The following is a 17,395-nucleotide window of genomic DNA, read 5'->3' as shown; positions in this document are numbered from 1 at the left end:
GCTGGATTTGGCCTGCCAGCCATAGTGAGGACTCGTGGACTAAACTGTGTGTCTTGGAAGGGTCCTTGTAGCTACTAGGGCAGGACCGAGGGCCAGGCCCTCCTGCTGATGCACTGGAGGGGAGGACCCTGCACCCTGCTCCCTCCGGTGCAGCCAGGTTGAGCACAGAGGCTCAAGGTCAAGCTTACCATGGTCATCTCCCTGCAGAGGCCCCAACTCAGCAGTGAGTGCTGTAAGTCAGATGTGCCAGGTCTGGGCCCACTGATGACTCACAGATAAGCCCCGCAAATTAGAATAAGGCACCTGCTCTTCGTGACGCTTTCCTGCCATCTACTGGAAAGTTGTTATAGTAATAAATAGATCTACCAGGACAATGCATTTGAATAGTATTTCCTTGGAGTTTTGCGATGATCATTGGTTTAATTTAAGCAGTGACCCTGGTTCAGGAAATATAGAAGGAAAAGCAACTAACTCCAAGGAGTACCAGAAGATGTCATGCTAATGACAAAAAGATCTCCCTTCCACAACTTCCGAGAATTTGGAGAAAGGGAAGCAGAATGGAGAAGGGAGGGAAGAAGGGAAGGAAGAAGGGTCATCGCTGTTCTTACCCAGGGTTTGGGCTAGTTTTAGTTCAAAGTGGTCATTTAAGATGAAATCTCCTGGGTGTAAGCTAGGGGCTCTATTTAAGCTACACTTTGATTCATCCGGGCATACTTTCCAGCATGTCTACCTTGTTACCGCTTATCTCCGCCCTCCACTGAATTAGGTGAGACTGGTGCTCTGCCCTCCACTGAAGGTGTTCTGCAAACAGAAAGTCTTCTCAGGTAAGTGAGGGTCCCACTTGCCTCCACTGGACCCTAGAGAGACAGAGAAGAGTGGAGGCCATTAGCATGACAGCCCTTCTCAGCTGCAGTGGGTCCACACAGCACTGGGGTCCTATTCATTCGGCAAGGAGAACCTGAATGCAGTTAAGCTTTTCACAGACTGTGACCTTGGGCCAGCACCTGCCTCCTTTGCCTTAGTTTCTTTTTCCTTGGATAAGAACAGGAGTGCAAGACAGTGCAGTCTCACAGAGGTTAGTGACAATAGAATGAACACTTCACACATGGGCAAGCCTGTGGCCGCAAGGCTGCAGTGAGAACAGGAGGTGGAAGGTAAGGGGCTGGTTCTACGTACTAAAGTGTAATAGAAAAGCTACCAGACACAGAGTCAACAACATGGCTCCAATCTCTCGGGACCTAGCAATGAGTCCCCAGGTGTCCAAATAAAACAGGAGAAGGGTCAGAGACTGAGACCAAGGAATATTTGCAGAGACCACAAGGTCAACCTTCTCTAATTTAAAACCAAAGCCTTAACTATGTACCCCAGGGAAGCTGGGAAGGAAGAACCAGGGCTGACCCGCTTGCCTTGCCCGTCTCCTGACATTTCCCGCCCTCAGGCGAGGTGATAGTCCAGGTCAAGAGTTTTTGCAGCAACACAGGCAAGGGCACAGCGAAGACTCGGGAAACCCAACATGCACATCAGCTGGAACTCAGGAAACTGAGGTGCAGAGAGCCCCCTTTCAGGCCTAGAGTGGGGGCAGCACAAAACGCAAACATCAGACCCAGATCTGGCAACAGAACTGTCCGAAGCAGAGCTGCAGACTCCAGTGTTATGACAGCTGCTCAGGGCAGCCAGGCACCAAGGGTGCTGTGTGGGGAGCGCTGCCTGGGAAGGGCTGAGTGTTATGACTCATCCGACACTGTCTCCCACAATCTGACAAGGCACTTGAGGTAGATTAATCTTATAAACTTAAAAACCACTTTCTCCTCATCTACATCCCATGACTAAACTTCCATGTTGAAGCTTCTATCTGAGAACATGGGGTTCCTCTGGGCCTGGTGTGTTGTGAAGGGCACTTAGCAATGACCCCAGCACACAAGACACAGACCAATGTCCAAATCCACTGTGACCCAAACAAGGAAGATGAGCACCTCCATTGGCTAACCTGCCAGCACTTCCTGCAAGTGTCTCAGGGGCCTCGAGAGCGAGACCCTCAGACGCTCCTCTGCTCCTCTCTCGGTGCTCTCCATCTCCTACCACCACAGCCCTACCAGTCGGGCCGGAGGACACAGCTGCCCCTGGCCTCCAAGCAGACATGAGTCTGTCCTCAGGGAGTGGGCGCTGTGTCCCATGCTGCTCACCAAGCCACAGGCACAAAATCCTTCTTACCCCAACACCTCACCATAGTCTGAACTCAGAGTATTACTTTTTGTGGGAATTTCCTAAAGACCTGGGAATGAGCCAAGGGAAATATAACAGAATAACTTAGAAGTGGGCCCCATGCTTGTCCTAGAGGCCCCTGGCCAACTGCTCAGCTCACTTCAGACAGCCTCCTCATGGTCAGAGTGATCACCACCACCTCTAGGCCATGCTCTGGACTCCACCTGCCATTCCTGTGAGATATTTTTCAATTTGTTCAGAACTCAGACATTTGAGGGTGTATTTATTCTATCTGCTCAGAGACCCCAATTCCCCCCAAGTTCCAGGTCCTGTCCTAGACTCCACCACTTCCCTGATGGTTGACCATAAAGGCCCTGCATTCCAGGTTGTGGTCAGGCCTTGGGGCCTTGACCTGATAATCCCCCAGGAAATGCAGAAGAAGTAGTATGAATAGGGATCATGATACCAGCAGCCTCCTTCCCCTTCCCACACAGCTAGACAGACTCGCCCAGTGCTTTGGGGAAGGGAGTCAGAACATAAAGAAGATACATACTTGGTTTTTAATTTCAAAAGTACCATCTAGCCCAGTGATTCCCAAAGTGGGCGCTACCGCCCCCTGGTGGGCGCTGCAGCGATCCAGGGGGGCGGTGATGGCCACAGGTGCATTTGTTTTAACTTTTTTTGTATTACCTTTCTATTCTGAGTTCAATAAATAGTTTCATAATTTCAAACTTCAATGTTTCTAATTTACACCTTTCTTTACTATATTTTACGAAAAAGGTAGAAACATTAATACATATATCTTTCTGTTTAATTGCTATTAAAATTTTAAAAAAATTAATTTCCAGGGGGCGCTGAGTAATATTTTTTCTGGAAAGGGGGCGGTAGGCCAAATAAGTTTGGGAACCACTGATCTAGTCTGAGACCAAAGATTTAAAAGGTGATAAAGCAGAAAAATACAAGGCTTGTTATCCACCCCTTACCACCATCCTCATCTGCAAGGCACCATATATGTGAAAGGAGAGCTAAGGATGTATCTTCTTTGTATATAAAGAACTTATGTAATTGCCCTGGCTGGCATTGTTTAGTGGTTAGAGCACTGGCCCATAAACCACAGGGTCTCGGGTTCAATTCCTGGTCAAGGGCACATATCTGGGTTGCAGGTTTGATCCCTGGCCTCAGTTGAAGCACATGTGGGAGGCAACCAATTGATGTGTCTCTCTCACATCGATGTTTCTCTCCCTCTCGCTCTCTCCCCACTCCCTTCCACTCTCTCTAGAAATCAATGAAAAAAGTATCTGCAAGTGAGGGTTAATAAAATGTGTGTGTGTGTGTGTGTGTGTGTGTGTGTGTGTGTGTGTGAGCACGCGCACGCACGCACACGTGTGCCCTCCAAGCTGGGCAGGGAAAGGAACTGTTGAGAGAGGAAACGAGGTTAGGCCCATCCTGCTGCCCCACACTTGCTCCGGCCCTCCCTGGGCTGAGTGCAGGGGGTTGGGGTGAATGATGGACAGACAGTGCACTCTAACTTGAAGTCTGAGAGTCTGACCTAGAACTGGGACCAGATAATAGCCTGGGAGAACCAGCAGCAAGACTCAGAGAGGCCTGTGTCGTTGGGCCTCAGGGGAGTAGTACATATGGGTGTGTCTAGGTACCAGAGGACCCATGGCAGTCCCATCTCTCCCCCACCTGAAAAACATGCAAGACTATCCCTAAGTTCCCAGAACCTAAGTGGGATTTGGAAGTTAGATAACCCAAGTGGATCTCCTCAGAGTCTTGAAACTGGAATGCTAGCAACTACATCAAAGGAACCCACTTGGCCAGTCTCCAGTGAGGCCAGGTACAGATGTCGCCACGAGGGTGTACAGGACGACGCTCCAACCAACAGAGTCATACCGGCCAAGGCTGTTTCTGTTTTTAAAATTTTTATTAGCTATTCTAATCCTTTGCCTTTCTCTATAAATTTTAGAATCAGCTTGTCTATGTCTACAAAAAAAAAGTCTTGCTGGGCCTTAAATTAGAATTCCATTGAGTCCACACATTTATTTTGAAAAAAACGCCATCTTAACTATATTGAATCTTATACTCAATAAACATGACAGACCTCTCCACTTGCTTAGGACTGCCTTAATTTCTTCAACAATATTTTGTAGCTTTTAGCATAGAGATCTTATATGTATTTTGCTAAATTTCTTCCTATATATTTGACATTTTTTATGCTATTATTAAAAAGTTCTTTTATTACATTTTTTAATCCCTTGTTGCCATTGTATAGGAATACAATTAATTGCTTATTGAGTTTGTGTCCTATAATCTTACCAAAATAGTATTCTAGTGGTTTTATTTTTATAGTCTGTAGGATATTCTATATACACAAGCATGTCAGTGACTAATGACAGCTTCATTACTTCTTTTCCAATGTATATGTTTTGGCAACTCTGGGAATTAGAATGAATATGGGAGAGAGGGTTGGGGTCTGAGTGAAAAGGTGAAGGGATAAGAAGTACAAATTAGCAGTTACAAAACAGTCACAGCATAAGAAATATAGTCAATAATATTGTAATAACTATGTATAGTGGTACTAGACTTAGGAGGATCACTTTGTAAGTTACATAATGTATAGCCACTATGCTGTACACCTGAAACTAATGTAATATTGAATATCAAAAGAAATTTAAATTTTTTAATTTAAAAAATCTAAAAAATAAAAAAACCTGTTAAAAGAAGATAGAATGAATATGGGAGGCATTAGGATTATTAAACAAATATCCATTTATTCATTTACTAAATATTCTTCAAAAACCTGCTACATGTATGCCACTGCTCAGTAATGAAGAGGGTTCACAGATGCACTGGGGCAAGATCTTGCTCTCATCATCAAGAGGACGGAGATAAAGGAGGATCTGAGATGGTGACAGAGGAGGTGGAAGGTATACTCACTTCCTCCCAAGACCAAACTGGAATTACAACTAAAATATAGAGCAATCAACCTGAATAACTGACTGAGGCTAGCTGAAAAGAAGTCTTACAAACAAGGATTTACAGAAGCCACATCAGCCCACAAAAAGGGCTGCCTGGCTCCCACGAATAGGCTAAGGTTCTGAAGGGATATTTCCCCCTGAGAAGCAGGGGGTCTCCATGTCAACCCCGACTCTGGGCTCCGCAGCCCAGAGCACCAGAGCCAGGAAGAAGCACTCACATAACATCTGGCTGTGAAAGCCAGTGGGGGTTCAGCCCGTCAGGGAGAAACAGGAGTCCATTAGAGACAATGGCATCCTCTTAAAAAGCCAATGCACAAAATCATTTGCAGCCATTCACCCTGGGCTCCGGCAAAAGGAGGGCAAACCAGACTAGAGTCACTTGACAAGACTCTGTCTGGTGTTTATGGTCCTGGGGAGAGAGACACCATCTTTCTTGGGCGCAGCACCCTCCTACATATGGCATAAGCCTGGGGGAAAGCATTAGCCCCATCCTCTGAACTGCCTCTCACTCTACCCTGCACAGCCCCACCCAGCACAGCCCCACCCTGAAGAGTCAGCTGTCTTGGCCAGGATGTAGAGGTCTAGGCAGACTCAAGGGATACCAGTGACTGAGTTGTATGGCTTTGAGGCAGGGCCAAACCCCCAATTTCATCAAAGCCTGACCAACACTTCCCCCTCATGGGAGATCCAATAGCCCTGTCCTCCCAACTCCCAGAGTCCCCACCCTACTGAACTCAGGCTCCTCCTGGCAGAATCTGGGACAAACTGAGTTGTGCGGCTCTAGCACAGGGGCCATGTTTCCCTCACACACTCAAGCAATGCAGAGCCCGTCCTTCACATAGCCAAATATTGGTCTGGTTGGGTCTGATAGACTCTGCTGGCCTCACCCTAATGACTCCTTGAGACACCACCCAACCAAAAAGTTGTGTGAACACCCAATGGGTGGCAGCTAGACTCAATATACTAAGGGGCCTCAAACCCAGCACTGGCACCAAGTTTGAACCTATATCAATCTGGTGAACACCACTAACCTTTACCTGGTGATGCACTGGGAACCTACCTCATGCAACTTGAGTTCCACCAGAGGTTCTTTCAGTGACTGAGCCTTACACAGGAACCATAAAAAGCAACCAGTCATAAACGAATAATACAATTTTGAAATGAAGAATACACTGAAGAAATGAGTAGTAGTTTGGAAAAAGCAGAGGATCAAATCAGTAATTTGGAAGACAAGGTAAAAAAAAAAAAACACCCAATCAGAGCAGTAAAAGGAATATTTTTAATATTTTTATTGATTTCAGAGAGGAAAGGAGAGGGAGAGAGAGATAGAAACATCAATGATGAGAGAGAATCATTGATTGGCTGCCTCCTGCACACCCCCTACTGGGGATCGAGCCTGCAACCTGGGCATGTGCATGTGCCCTTGACTGGAATCGAACCTGGGATCCTTTTGTCCACAGGTCAACACTCTGTCCACTGAGCAAAATCTTTTTTTGCTAGGGCAAAAAAAGAATTTTTTAAAACGAGGATACTTTAAGCAACCTTTGGAACAACATAAAGCATAACAACATCCGCATCATATGGGTACCAGAAGAAGAAGAATAGAGAGCAAGGGATTGAGAACCTATTTGAAAAAATAATGACTATAAATTTCCCTAACCTGGTGAAGGAAAAAGATACACAAGTCCAGGAAGCACATAGAGTCCCAAACAAGATGAACCCAAAAAGGCCCACACAAAGACACACCATAATTTAAATGACAAAGGTTAAAGACAAAGAAAGAATTTTAAAAGCAGCAAGAGAAAGACAGTTAATTACCTACAAGGGAACTCCCATAAGACTGTCAGCTGATTTCTCGACAGAAACATTTCAGGCCAGGAGAGACTGGCCTAAGATATTTAAAGTGATGGGTGATGTCAGAAGAATGGCAGCATGAGCAATCCCCGTGGTCCTCCTCCTGAAGTTTCAACAAGTTGAACAGCTATAACTCAACAAAGGATTCCCTGATCAACACACAAACATGCCTGAGAGATCCATGCATTGAAACATCTAAAGGTGGGCACGTGGGAGTTGAGAAGGAAGAAAAGCTGAGACAAGCCAGGGATGCAGGCCTACACCTAAGAGCCCATGGCGGGGCTCAGCCTGGAGAGGGGAGGATTCAGACTGTGGCTGCACTCCCTTCAGCCAGAGGAGCAAAGAGATTCAGTGGACATTTCTGTAGGAGGTGGGCAGTCTGACCTGAAGCTGAGCCCAGAGACCTGGGCAAGGAAGGACACAGCCCAGAGGTGCAGCCGCAGTTGTCAGGCAGGCGAATTTCAAACAAAGAAAAAAGCCACAGAGCCTGGCCACCCTGTGGCCCTCCAGAGATTACCCTTATTCACCCTGGTGTCAGGCTGCTGAGAGCACATTATCCGCGCACCTGAGAACTGGTTCTACAAAATCACTTTTTCCCCTGAGCAATGGGGCCTTCAATCAGGGCGTAGGGGGAAGTCAGCAGTGATCCAAAGTCCCTATTACCATAAGGCCAAAACAACAAAAAAGCCATCCAGGTTCCTCCAGCCCACCCCACACATCTTTGCTACACTGATGGCAGCATTGGGCTGTGAGGGAGAGCATGGAGATTTCACAGATTTAAAGCCCCATTGCCCACCGCATTTCCCTACAAGGTTGGTCCCCTGAAATTGTCATGGCCAGAACACAGGAGAGAAACTGCCTACCAAGGGAACACAACCAAGCAAAGATCTGAGAAGCCAAAAAAGTGTAAGAGTTAAAAACTTGTGATTCAGTGCCACCTACTGGAAAATAATATGATGACCTTTTCATATTAATCTGCTAGGAAACTGCCTCTCATATATAGATACCTAGACAGGGAGGAATTCATCAAATACCACAAATAACCAAGACAGCAAGGCAACTCAGAAAAAAAATGAGAAATCTTAGAAAATACTGTTTTCTCTCCCTAATTCATGGGGTACGTGCAAAACAATTTTTTCACTCATATACCTGCTTGGCTCTGAGGGAACAGGATAAGGTTCATCTGGTCTATACCCTGGCCCTCCCAACAAGCTCTCACCTGGCCCCTGGCCCCTGGCCCTGTCACCTCACTATTCTGGGCTCCCTGCCAGGTAACAAGCCCATCCAGAGTCCCGAAGATAGTCAGTGGTGCAGCCAACATGTGAACTCAAGGCAAGGGCAAAGCCTGCTCTCCTACCTTTACCTGGTATGATAAAGGAACGGAAGAAAAGAGCTCTTCACCAGATTGAAGTATCCTCCTCCCAGCCCCTCAGCATTCTTCTTTGTTGTTTCAAATTATCTTCTCCCTGTCTCTGCTTGAAATATTTGCTCCTTGGTTCAGAGCCCTAATTACAGAACACAGAGTCTTTGCTCATACAGCTATTACTGAATTCAAGGAGTTTGCCACTCAAGGTGCTCTATTCAAGAACAAGATGTGGTTGTCACAAAATAGTTTTATTTACTTGCAACACATAAAGGAGAGAGGGGATTGATATCATCCAAAGCTCTGTCTCCTGAAGGGAGGCCTGGCCTTTAAAAATTAGCAAGAATAACATGTAGTAAGAACTGCCCAGGCATTGAAACCTTAGTCCTACCTAACAATGTCCCCCTGAGATTTTTCACTCCTTGTCCTTGAGGGAATGGGGACAAGGGTCATACTTTTGTAACTGCTTCCTGCTGAACATGGATGAAGTGAGCGCCTCTTTGAGTTGAAGGAGTGAAAATCTCTGGCTGCCTGACTTATGAAAGTCTTGGGGTCCCCTAGCTTCTGGGTTTCCTGAGAACAGGAGTGTATAAAAAGAGCACTACTTGCCCTGGCTTGTTTTGGCTCAGTGGATAGAGCGTCGGCCTGCGGACTGATGGGTCCCAGGTTCCATTCTGGTCAAGGGCACATGCTCGGGTTGTGGGCTCGATCCTAGTAGGCGGCATGCATGAGGCAGCCAATCAATGATTCTCATCATTGATGTTTCTATCTCTCTCTCTCTCTCTCCCTTCCTCTGAAATCAATAAAAATATATTTTTAAAAAAGAGAGAGAGAGCACTACCCTAACAGGAGACATGTGCCATCGGAGATGAGGCAGAAGCAGGGGGAAAGACAAGGAGACTGAGACCCTGCCACTCATAAACTCACACTCTGGTGGGGAATCTAATGAGTAAGGTGGACCAGAGTGACAGCCTCCCTAAGAACAAAGATGGCAGCAAGGGAGAGAAGAGGGAAGGTGCTGTCGTATTTGAATCATCTTCCATATGATTCAGGACACCAAGCCATGATTTTTGTTCAGGAATCACTTATTGAGCTGGTGGGTCTATCCAGGACTTTGAAGGACAGGTAGGATCTGGGCAGGAAGTGACTCTGCAGAGAGGGGGAGCCCTGTGGATGACAGTTCTACACAATATCGAGCCAGTGTCCATGGTTTCTCAAGCACAATGAAGAGCTAAACCTTGGCCTGGGGAGGGAGAACAGCTTGGGAGGAAGTCCTGACATCGCCCTCTGCATCCATTCTCATGGAGGCACCACAACCCCCCGCCCCCACTAATCCCCCGTGATGGCAGGAGGCACTCCCAGGGAATATAAGCTCTGTGTTTGATGTGTGTGTGTGTGTGTGTGTGTGTGTGTGTGTGTGTGTGTGTGTGTGTTTGGTGTGTGTGTGTAGAAAGAGGATGTGTGTAGAAAGAGGATAAGGCCAAAAATGAGGCCACACTGATCTGGCCCCAACACAAGGCCCTCTATGATCAGACATCCTATTAGGCCTCATCCCCCAGTTAGCCAGCTGCACAGCTGCAGCTCGGAGAATAAAACCCTTCTAAAAATCAGGATACAGGGAAACACCACCGGTCACTCTCTACCTCTTTGTCCTCCAAACTCACTGCCCAGTAGGCATTGGGATGAGCCTTGAGATGAGGTCTGCATAACCCACAGTTCCTATCATTCACAGGCTGCCTCCTCCACCTCTTGTCCCCAGTTTGGAAACATCAGGAGCTCAAGACTGAAAGTGGAGAAAAGAAACAGCTGTGGGCACAGGTTGTAATCAAACAGGAGAAGAAGGTAAGAGAGTCGATGATGCCAGGAGGGGCTGCTCACATGAGGCACTGCCTGCCTCACTTCTTCCCTCCAGGCCAGATACCCACACTAGCAGAGTCACCCCCTACTACAGTTACAGATCCCAGCTCCTCTCAGCCTCTGGCTTCTGGACTCTGAGAGAAGATGGGCTGAGGAGGCATCCCAAGGCTGCCCCCCCTTCCTGGTCCCAGGCTGGAGGGACCATGAGAGGTAGAGGACAGCCCAGCATGCCTGGTTTACCAGACTGGCTCACATGCCAGAATTCAGACCCATTATGCTAAAAAGGTTCTGTGTGCTATGGCCTCCCTGCACCTGTCTCCCTTCCAACTCACACCTCAGCAGTGCAGTATTCCGTTCCTAAACGTCCGTAGCTGCCTCAGCCTTCGACAAACACTGGGCTGCTCCATCTTGCTGCTTCCACAGCAGGGCAAGTGCCCAGGTCAGCCAATTCCACTGACCGCAGACTGCCAAAGCCATAGGGCTGAACAGGGGTCACTCCCCAGCGATGGGACACAGTTTAGAAGCACCTCATCCTGCCTGTGGATGCAGAGAGCAAGTTCTCTCACCTCAACCTGCCCCACCCCAGCCACCCCATAGCTTTGAAGCGGGGGAGCTAATGGGCTGCTGCTCAGAAAAGAAGCTGAGGTCTCATGAGCCTTCTGGACTTGCCTGGGCTCTGACAGGGAATGCATGACTGTGCACTTGCCCAGAGTCAGTGATCTCAAAACCATCCTGCAAATGAATGGACATGAAACCAGTAAATTACTTCTTAAGACCACTCTAAAATCTTACCAAAAACAATTCATTTCCCTGTGTCATTTCCACCTTCCTCCCACACCTTGTCACTAGGAAGCCCAATCTTTTGGCTTTTATTACTCAAAATACATGCATGTGGTTGGTTCTACCTGCTTCATTTTGCAAGTCCAGTACATTTACATATAAGACAAATAAGGTCACACAAAGAACAAAATCCAACTTCTGCAGGACAATCAGACAACCGGACCAGAGACTGTCACCTGAGAATGTCTTGGACTGCTCCACAGGCATCCCTTGACTCCCCAGAGTTAGACCTAGGATTGGGCTCTGAATCTGTCTTCTCAGAGACAGTTCCTGCCCAACCAACCAGAAACCAAACACGAACCAAAAATGAAATTAACTCTCCAACAACCCTATACCCAAAATGAGATATGCTAATTAAAGCAGCCACTAGGGCTGACCTACCCACCTCCCTTCTACTAGTAAAGTGTTGAATGAAACAGGTTCAGGTGGCCACTCGGCTTCCCTGCAAGGCAGGCCAGGAAGCCCTTTTGGTGGTCAGCACCACGTGGGAGTCTCCCACAGAAGGTCCTCGGTCCAGCAGAGACCCAGGCACCTGCCAGCTGCTTCGCCAAGCATCCACACCAGGTGGAGAGGGAGTCCTTTTAAGAGGCCCATCTGAAGTCACCAAATTTGTTACCGAACTCAGGTTCACCTCCTGGGATGCTCTGTTCAAGATCGAGCCACGGTTGTCGCAAGGTAGTTTTATTTACTTGCAGAAATAAAGGAGACAGGGGATTCGTATCCAAAGCTCTATCTCCCAAAGGGAGGCTTAGCCTTTTAAATTTAGCGGGAATAACATTTAGTAAAAACTGCCCAGACCTTGAGACCCTTGTCCTATCTAACACAGCACTCAACACATAACCCCTAAATACCCAAGGCTTTATCAATCAACTTCTCCCCAACACTTTGTTCCCTTCCACCGTGCCCTGCAAGAACCTTATATTCCTCAGCAGACAGCTTCACCAGGTTGTCCATTCCCCCTGGCTCTAGTCTGAGAACAAGTCCCCACCTCTGGCAGCGGCCTGGCTTCCCCCAGAACTACATTTCCCACAGTGCTCTGAAAAAGTTAGCCGCGGAGGCCCAGGGCCTGGAGGGCTGGTTGACGCAGAGCCTCCTGGGAGTTGTAGTCTGGTTTGTTCGCAGGCGCGCTGCTGCGGACCGGCGCTGGCCTTTGTCTGTCCGTGGGCTTGCACGGCTGTGGTGAGTGAGGCTGCTGGCAGGTCAGGGCACCCAGGTGAGCCAGGGCCACGCTGGCAGGCGGCCCCCGGGGCCCCCTGCTGCCCCCACGACCCTGAACAGGGCAAGCCTGCCCCGCTGCAAAGGAGGCCAGCCGCAAGGGGAGAAGTCTGCGGCTGCAGGAAGCGTCCAGCTGGACCGGAGGTGGGGTTGAGGGCCGGCACGCAAGGCATGCATGGGGGTGCTGAGGAGGGAGGGAGAGTCAGCCCCTAGGAGCAGGGGTCCCTCTGACCACCGCTGTGCAGGGCAGGGCGTGTGGAAGGCCCCTCATCCCGGAGTCGCGGGAGGGGGCGGTCATAGACAGGTGTACCTTGGGCCTGCGTGAGGGTTCGGATGGACAGGAAATTTGCAGACTCTCTAGGGAGGGTCAATGGGAGACAGGACTAAGTGGACTCAGTCGTGTGGAGAAAATAATCACCCCACCCAGAATCTCTAATGCTGAAACTATGCCCCAGGAGGTCCCAGAGACAGCAGTCACCCCCTCCTCTCACCCTCTCCTTGAGGGCTGTCAACTTCAGGCCTTAAATCACAGGTATTGTCACATTCGGTTCTTTTATTCTCCCAGGAATTACCTGATAGGAAACTGTTAGTAACCTATTTAATAAGTGAGGAAATAGAGGTAGGATTGTTTGGTTATTTGCCCAAGGTCACAAGGGGGAGTGGGGAGCCAAGGCAGAAATCCAAGTCTCTCATGGCCCAATTCTGAACTTTCCCAAAGGGTAAATAGCCATTCTGCTTGGAAAGGCAATATTTTCTATGACAAAGCCACTTTCTCCAAATTCTGCAGTAAATTAATTCCTCAGACATGTGATGTAGGGGAAAAAATAAGAGTATTCCTTTATTAATCAAGGAAGTTCCTGAGATGCAGCTGAGTTTATTACTTGTTGAAGAGCTCACAGTCTGTGAAGAGGCAGAGCTGTAAGTTCTACCCACTTGTTCCGACCAAACTCTGTGCTGGATTCCGCAGGGACAGAGTCCAACCTCAGGCAGCAGGTGCCAGGTGCTTTCCACTGACTCTTGGTGAATGTGCAGTTGTTGAGCAGTGACACCTGGGACTTCCAAGTTAATGTCCTGTACTATCCTGACACTCTGATCGGACAGGAAACTTGCAGCTTGTATTCCCAGTTGGAGGTGAGTCCTCCAAGTAAGAGTTTGAAATGCCTCTTCAGTCACCATAACAAGTAGCAGAATGTGCAGTTGACAAGAAGACCACGTGCTTCAGTTAACAAAGCAAAGAACTGCAGCATCACGCTTCCATTTCATTAAATCGGATGGCCAGCAATTTGATGAGACATATTGGAGGGAAACAAAAATTATACACCAGAACCACTGTATAAAGTGTAAGAATGTGGCAATCAGGATCCTGGTAAGAAGAGAATATTCCAAAGCGAAAAAAATAGAAAAAGATAACATGGGGGAAGAGAATTCCTAGGATCTAGATGAGTAGTAAAGTCTGGCCAAGCCCTGTTCCATTCTGTTCCATGTGATAAAAATTCCCACCAGCTCTTTAATGATGAGGAACTAGAGAATTGTCTAAAGGCATAGGCTTTGTATACTGAAAATCTTGGATTTGAATCTTTCTTCAACCTTGACTCCTTACTGGCTCTGAGAATTTGGGCAAGTTACTCACCCTAGTTGGAATGCCTTGGGCTAGGTTTTGGAATCCAAAGTAGGTCTTCCTTGTCCAAGTACTGACAAGTACGTACACTTCCCTCATATCTTGAAGAGTAGGAGAGGGGAAGGTCTGGATCTGGAGCCTCCTAAGAATTGTTTAAAGGTAACATATGAAATATCGTATTCTGTCCTTATAACTTAGGGGGAACTGGAGAGGAGGACCACAGCCATTTCTATTGTAGAACCAATCATGAAGTCTAAATATTGAGTTTTTTATATTCTGGAGGCTATCCAAATAGCAGATGGTTAGATAGGGGAAGAAATTAGAAGATTATAATCACATACCAAGGCGAAGGAACAAACAGGAGTGCCCATTATCTTAGAATTGGCAGGAGGAGAGAGATATGTGTGTACATGTTCTCTCCTTTTCCACCTGCTTCCCCCTGGGCTCATTTGTGTGTGGTTGTGGTACCTTTAAGGCCATTTTGCTGTTACATTATAAGTGACTAACATTACATCAGTCCATCCAGAGTCTTCCATTTACTCGTACCCCAAACAAGCTCCTGACTTTAATCTTTTCACTCATCAATTCTCCTGCCCTCTCCTGTTTTTGTTATATTTTGTTTTTGTTTGTTCTTCGATGTTTTCTCCCTCAGGTGCTCAAGAACAGCCTATGGAAGCAGCATATGAAGAGGTGGTGATTAAGGTCATACAGCAGGAGTGGACATGTTTGGATTTCCAACAGCTACCCTGCTGGACTGTCATGACGATATGCCCAGAATGTAGCATTCTTCAGTGAGTGAGTCAGTTGATCACTGGGATGCCCTCAGCTCCCCATATGGAGTGTCCTTGTCCTTAGCACTGGTTGGCAGGCTAGGACGCAGAGGAGACATTCCTGGGTGGAGCTCACCATTTCTGGGGGTTATAGGAAAAGCCTGCAAGTTCGAGTTAGAAATACAGTAGAAACAGCAGAAACAATCCTGATATGGAGATAAACTTGAGGTAGTTTCTCAGAAAATGAATGAGCAGCTTTAAATCTCAGTGCAGTCACTGAGTAAGGAAGGGTAAGGCAGAGGAACAATGAGAAAAAGCTCCCTAGGACAGCGATTCTCAACCTGTGGGTCGCGACCCCTTTGGCGGTCAAACGACCCTTTCACAGGGGTCGCCTAAGACCATCCTGCATATCAGATATTTACATTACGATTCATAACAGTAGCAACATTACAGTTATGAAGTAGCAACAAAAATAATTTTATGGTTGGGTCACAACATGAGGAACTGTATTTAAAGGGCCAGAAGGTTGAGAACCACTGCCCTAGGATGACTCCAAGGGAAACTGTTAATCCAGGGTAGTGATAAATTGGACCCATATTTAAAGGGCAGTAGAAGACTCAGATACAGGGCAATATTGGAAAATACTGTCAACAGCTGCATAGGAAGTGTTTGAGAATAACTTCTAAACCAAAATTGATTTCAATTCCACCATAGCTGAGTAGACTGAAGTAGCATGAATTTTAAAGGGAAAAATTCCTTGGATCAAATACTGTAGTTGTTCTGGCTCAAGCTGGAGTATCGACAAATTATTTAACTTCATTGAACTGCAGGGTCTTCATCTATGAAACAGGACAACAGGCTCTACCCTGCCTGCCGAGTTGCAAGGATTAGAGACAATAAGTGTAAAGTACCAAGGATTCTGCCCTGCCGGTGTAGTTCAAAGGTTGAGCATAGAGCCAGGAACCAAGAGGCTTCCAGTTCAATTCCCCATCAGGGCACATGCTTGGGTTGTGGGCTCGATCCCCTGTGGGGGCGGGGGGTGCAGGGGGCGGCCGATTGATGACGATGTTTCTCTCTCATACAGGTTTCTCTCTCTATCCCTCTCCCTTCTTCTCTCTCTCTCTCTCTCTCTCTCTCTCTCTCAAAAATCAATAAATATATATATTTTTTAAGTACCAAGTATTCTACTACATATTTTCTGAGGTCATGGAGTTTACTCCACTGTCAGGAAAGCAGACTAGTGCAGAAGTGGATTTTTCATGAAAGCTAATGAAATCTAAGTTTCAGGATTCCTCTCTTGCATGGTCTCTTCAAGGCCCTGTTCCCACTTTTGTACTTTTTCCTAATGAAGTGCCTCCAAAATTTTAAAGCTTTAGGCCCTGCCCAACCTGGATCCTCACCTGTTTAAAGTCAGATAAAATTTGGATATGGGGCTCTATATGATCCTGTATCACAAGATTATTTGGGAGGCTAAATTAAACAAAATACAGAGGCAGTGGAGTATGCCTGTGTTTGAATCTCAGCTGTATGCTAACCTAAATGCATAATCTTTGACAACCTCTCTATGCTTTCATACCCTTGTCTGTAGCATCTCACAGGATTGTTTTCAGTGTTAAATTATCTATGCAAAGTTCACTGTGTAATGTCTGGCACGTAATAAGCACTCAACAAAGCATTGTTTCTTTCTTCCCTATTCTTCTCACTCAGCATATTAGTGCATCTTACCTGGCTTCCCTCTCATTTTACCAGATGTGATGACAGAAGCCCACCACAAATATGATCACACTGAGGCCACAGGATCCTCAAGCTGGGACTTCCAGAATTCTTTGAGAAGAGAGAAGCTGGAACAAAAATCCCCAGATTTTAAGGCACTACAGGAAGATTCACCTGGTGTGAGACAGAGGGTCTATGAGTGCCAGGAATGTGGGAAATCCTTCAGGCAAAAGGGTAGCCTAACGTTACATGAGAGAATCCACACTGGTCAAAAGCCCTTTGAGTGTACCCATTGTGGAAAAAGCTTCAGGGCCAAAGGCAATCTTGTTACACATCAGCGAATACACACAGGAGAGAAGCCTTATCAGTGCAAGGAGTGTGGAAAAAGTTTTAGTCAACGAGGTAGTCTGGCTGTTCATGAAAGACTCCACACTGGACAGAAACCCTACGAGTGTGCAATTTGTCAGAGAAGTTTCAGGAATCAGAGTAACCTTGCTGTTCATAGAAGAGTTCACAGTGGTGAGAAGCCCTATAGATGTGATCAGTGTGGAAAAGCCTTCAGTCAGAAAGGAAGCTTAATTGTCCACATCAGGGTCCACACAGGCCTGAAACCATATGCCTGTGTACAGTGCAGAAAGAGTTTCCATACCAGAGGAAATTGCATCCTGCATGGCAAAATCCACACAGGAGAGACACCGTATCTATGTGGCCAATGTGGGAAAAGCTTCACTCAGAGAGGGAGTCTGGCTGTGCACCAGCGAAGCTGCTCACAAAGACTCACCCTTTGACCACATTCTTCAACAGGAATTCTCTTTATTAATTAACTACAAAATCTTCTGAGATCAAGCCACCTACCCAATTCTATGGAGTGAATGGAGACTCTTTCAGAAAGACTATCATTAGGTAGGGCAAACTGACTTTTCCCATTTCTTCCAAATAAGTATGAAAAATAAATGTCTTGTTTATTATCATTATCATGTTT

At 46.9% G+C, this 17,395-nt stretch overlaps 1 protein-coding gene across 1 annotated transcript; it reads left to right on the top strand.

Moving 5' to 3' along the window:
- Nucleotides 1-12,218: 12,218 nt before the first annotated feature.
- ZNF32 (zinc finger protein 32) lies at nt 12,219-17,387 on the top strand. Its single transcript, XM_014466560.2, is given in 4 exon segments — nt 12,219-12,310; nt 14,583-14,689; nt 14,692-14,721; nt 16,450-17,387. Coding segments are annotated over 3 exon segments (819 nt in total). The 5' UTR covers nt 12,219-12,310; nt 14,583-14,652; the 3' UTR covers nt 17,202-17,387.
- The last annotated feature ends 8 nt before the right edge of the window (nt 17,388-17,395 follow it).

The sequence above is a fragment of the Myotis lucifugus genome, unplaced genomic scaffold (assembly GCF_000147115.1).
Source record: "Myotis lucifugus unplaced genomic scaffold, Myoluc2.0 scaffold_343, whole genome shotgun sequence".
Taxonomy (NCBI): Eukaryota; Metazoa; Chordata; class Mammalia; order Chiroptera; family Vespertilionidae; genus Myotis; species Myotis lucifugus.
The sequence above is the reverse complement of the archived record's forward strand: the minus strand, read 5'-3'. Positions and strand labels throughout refer to the sequence as shown.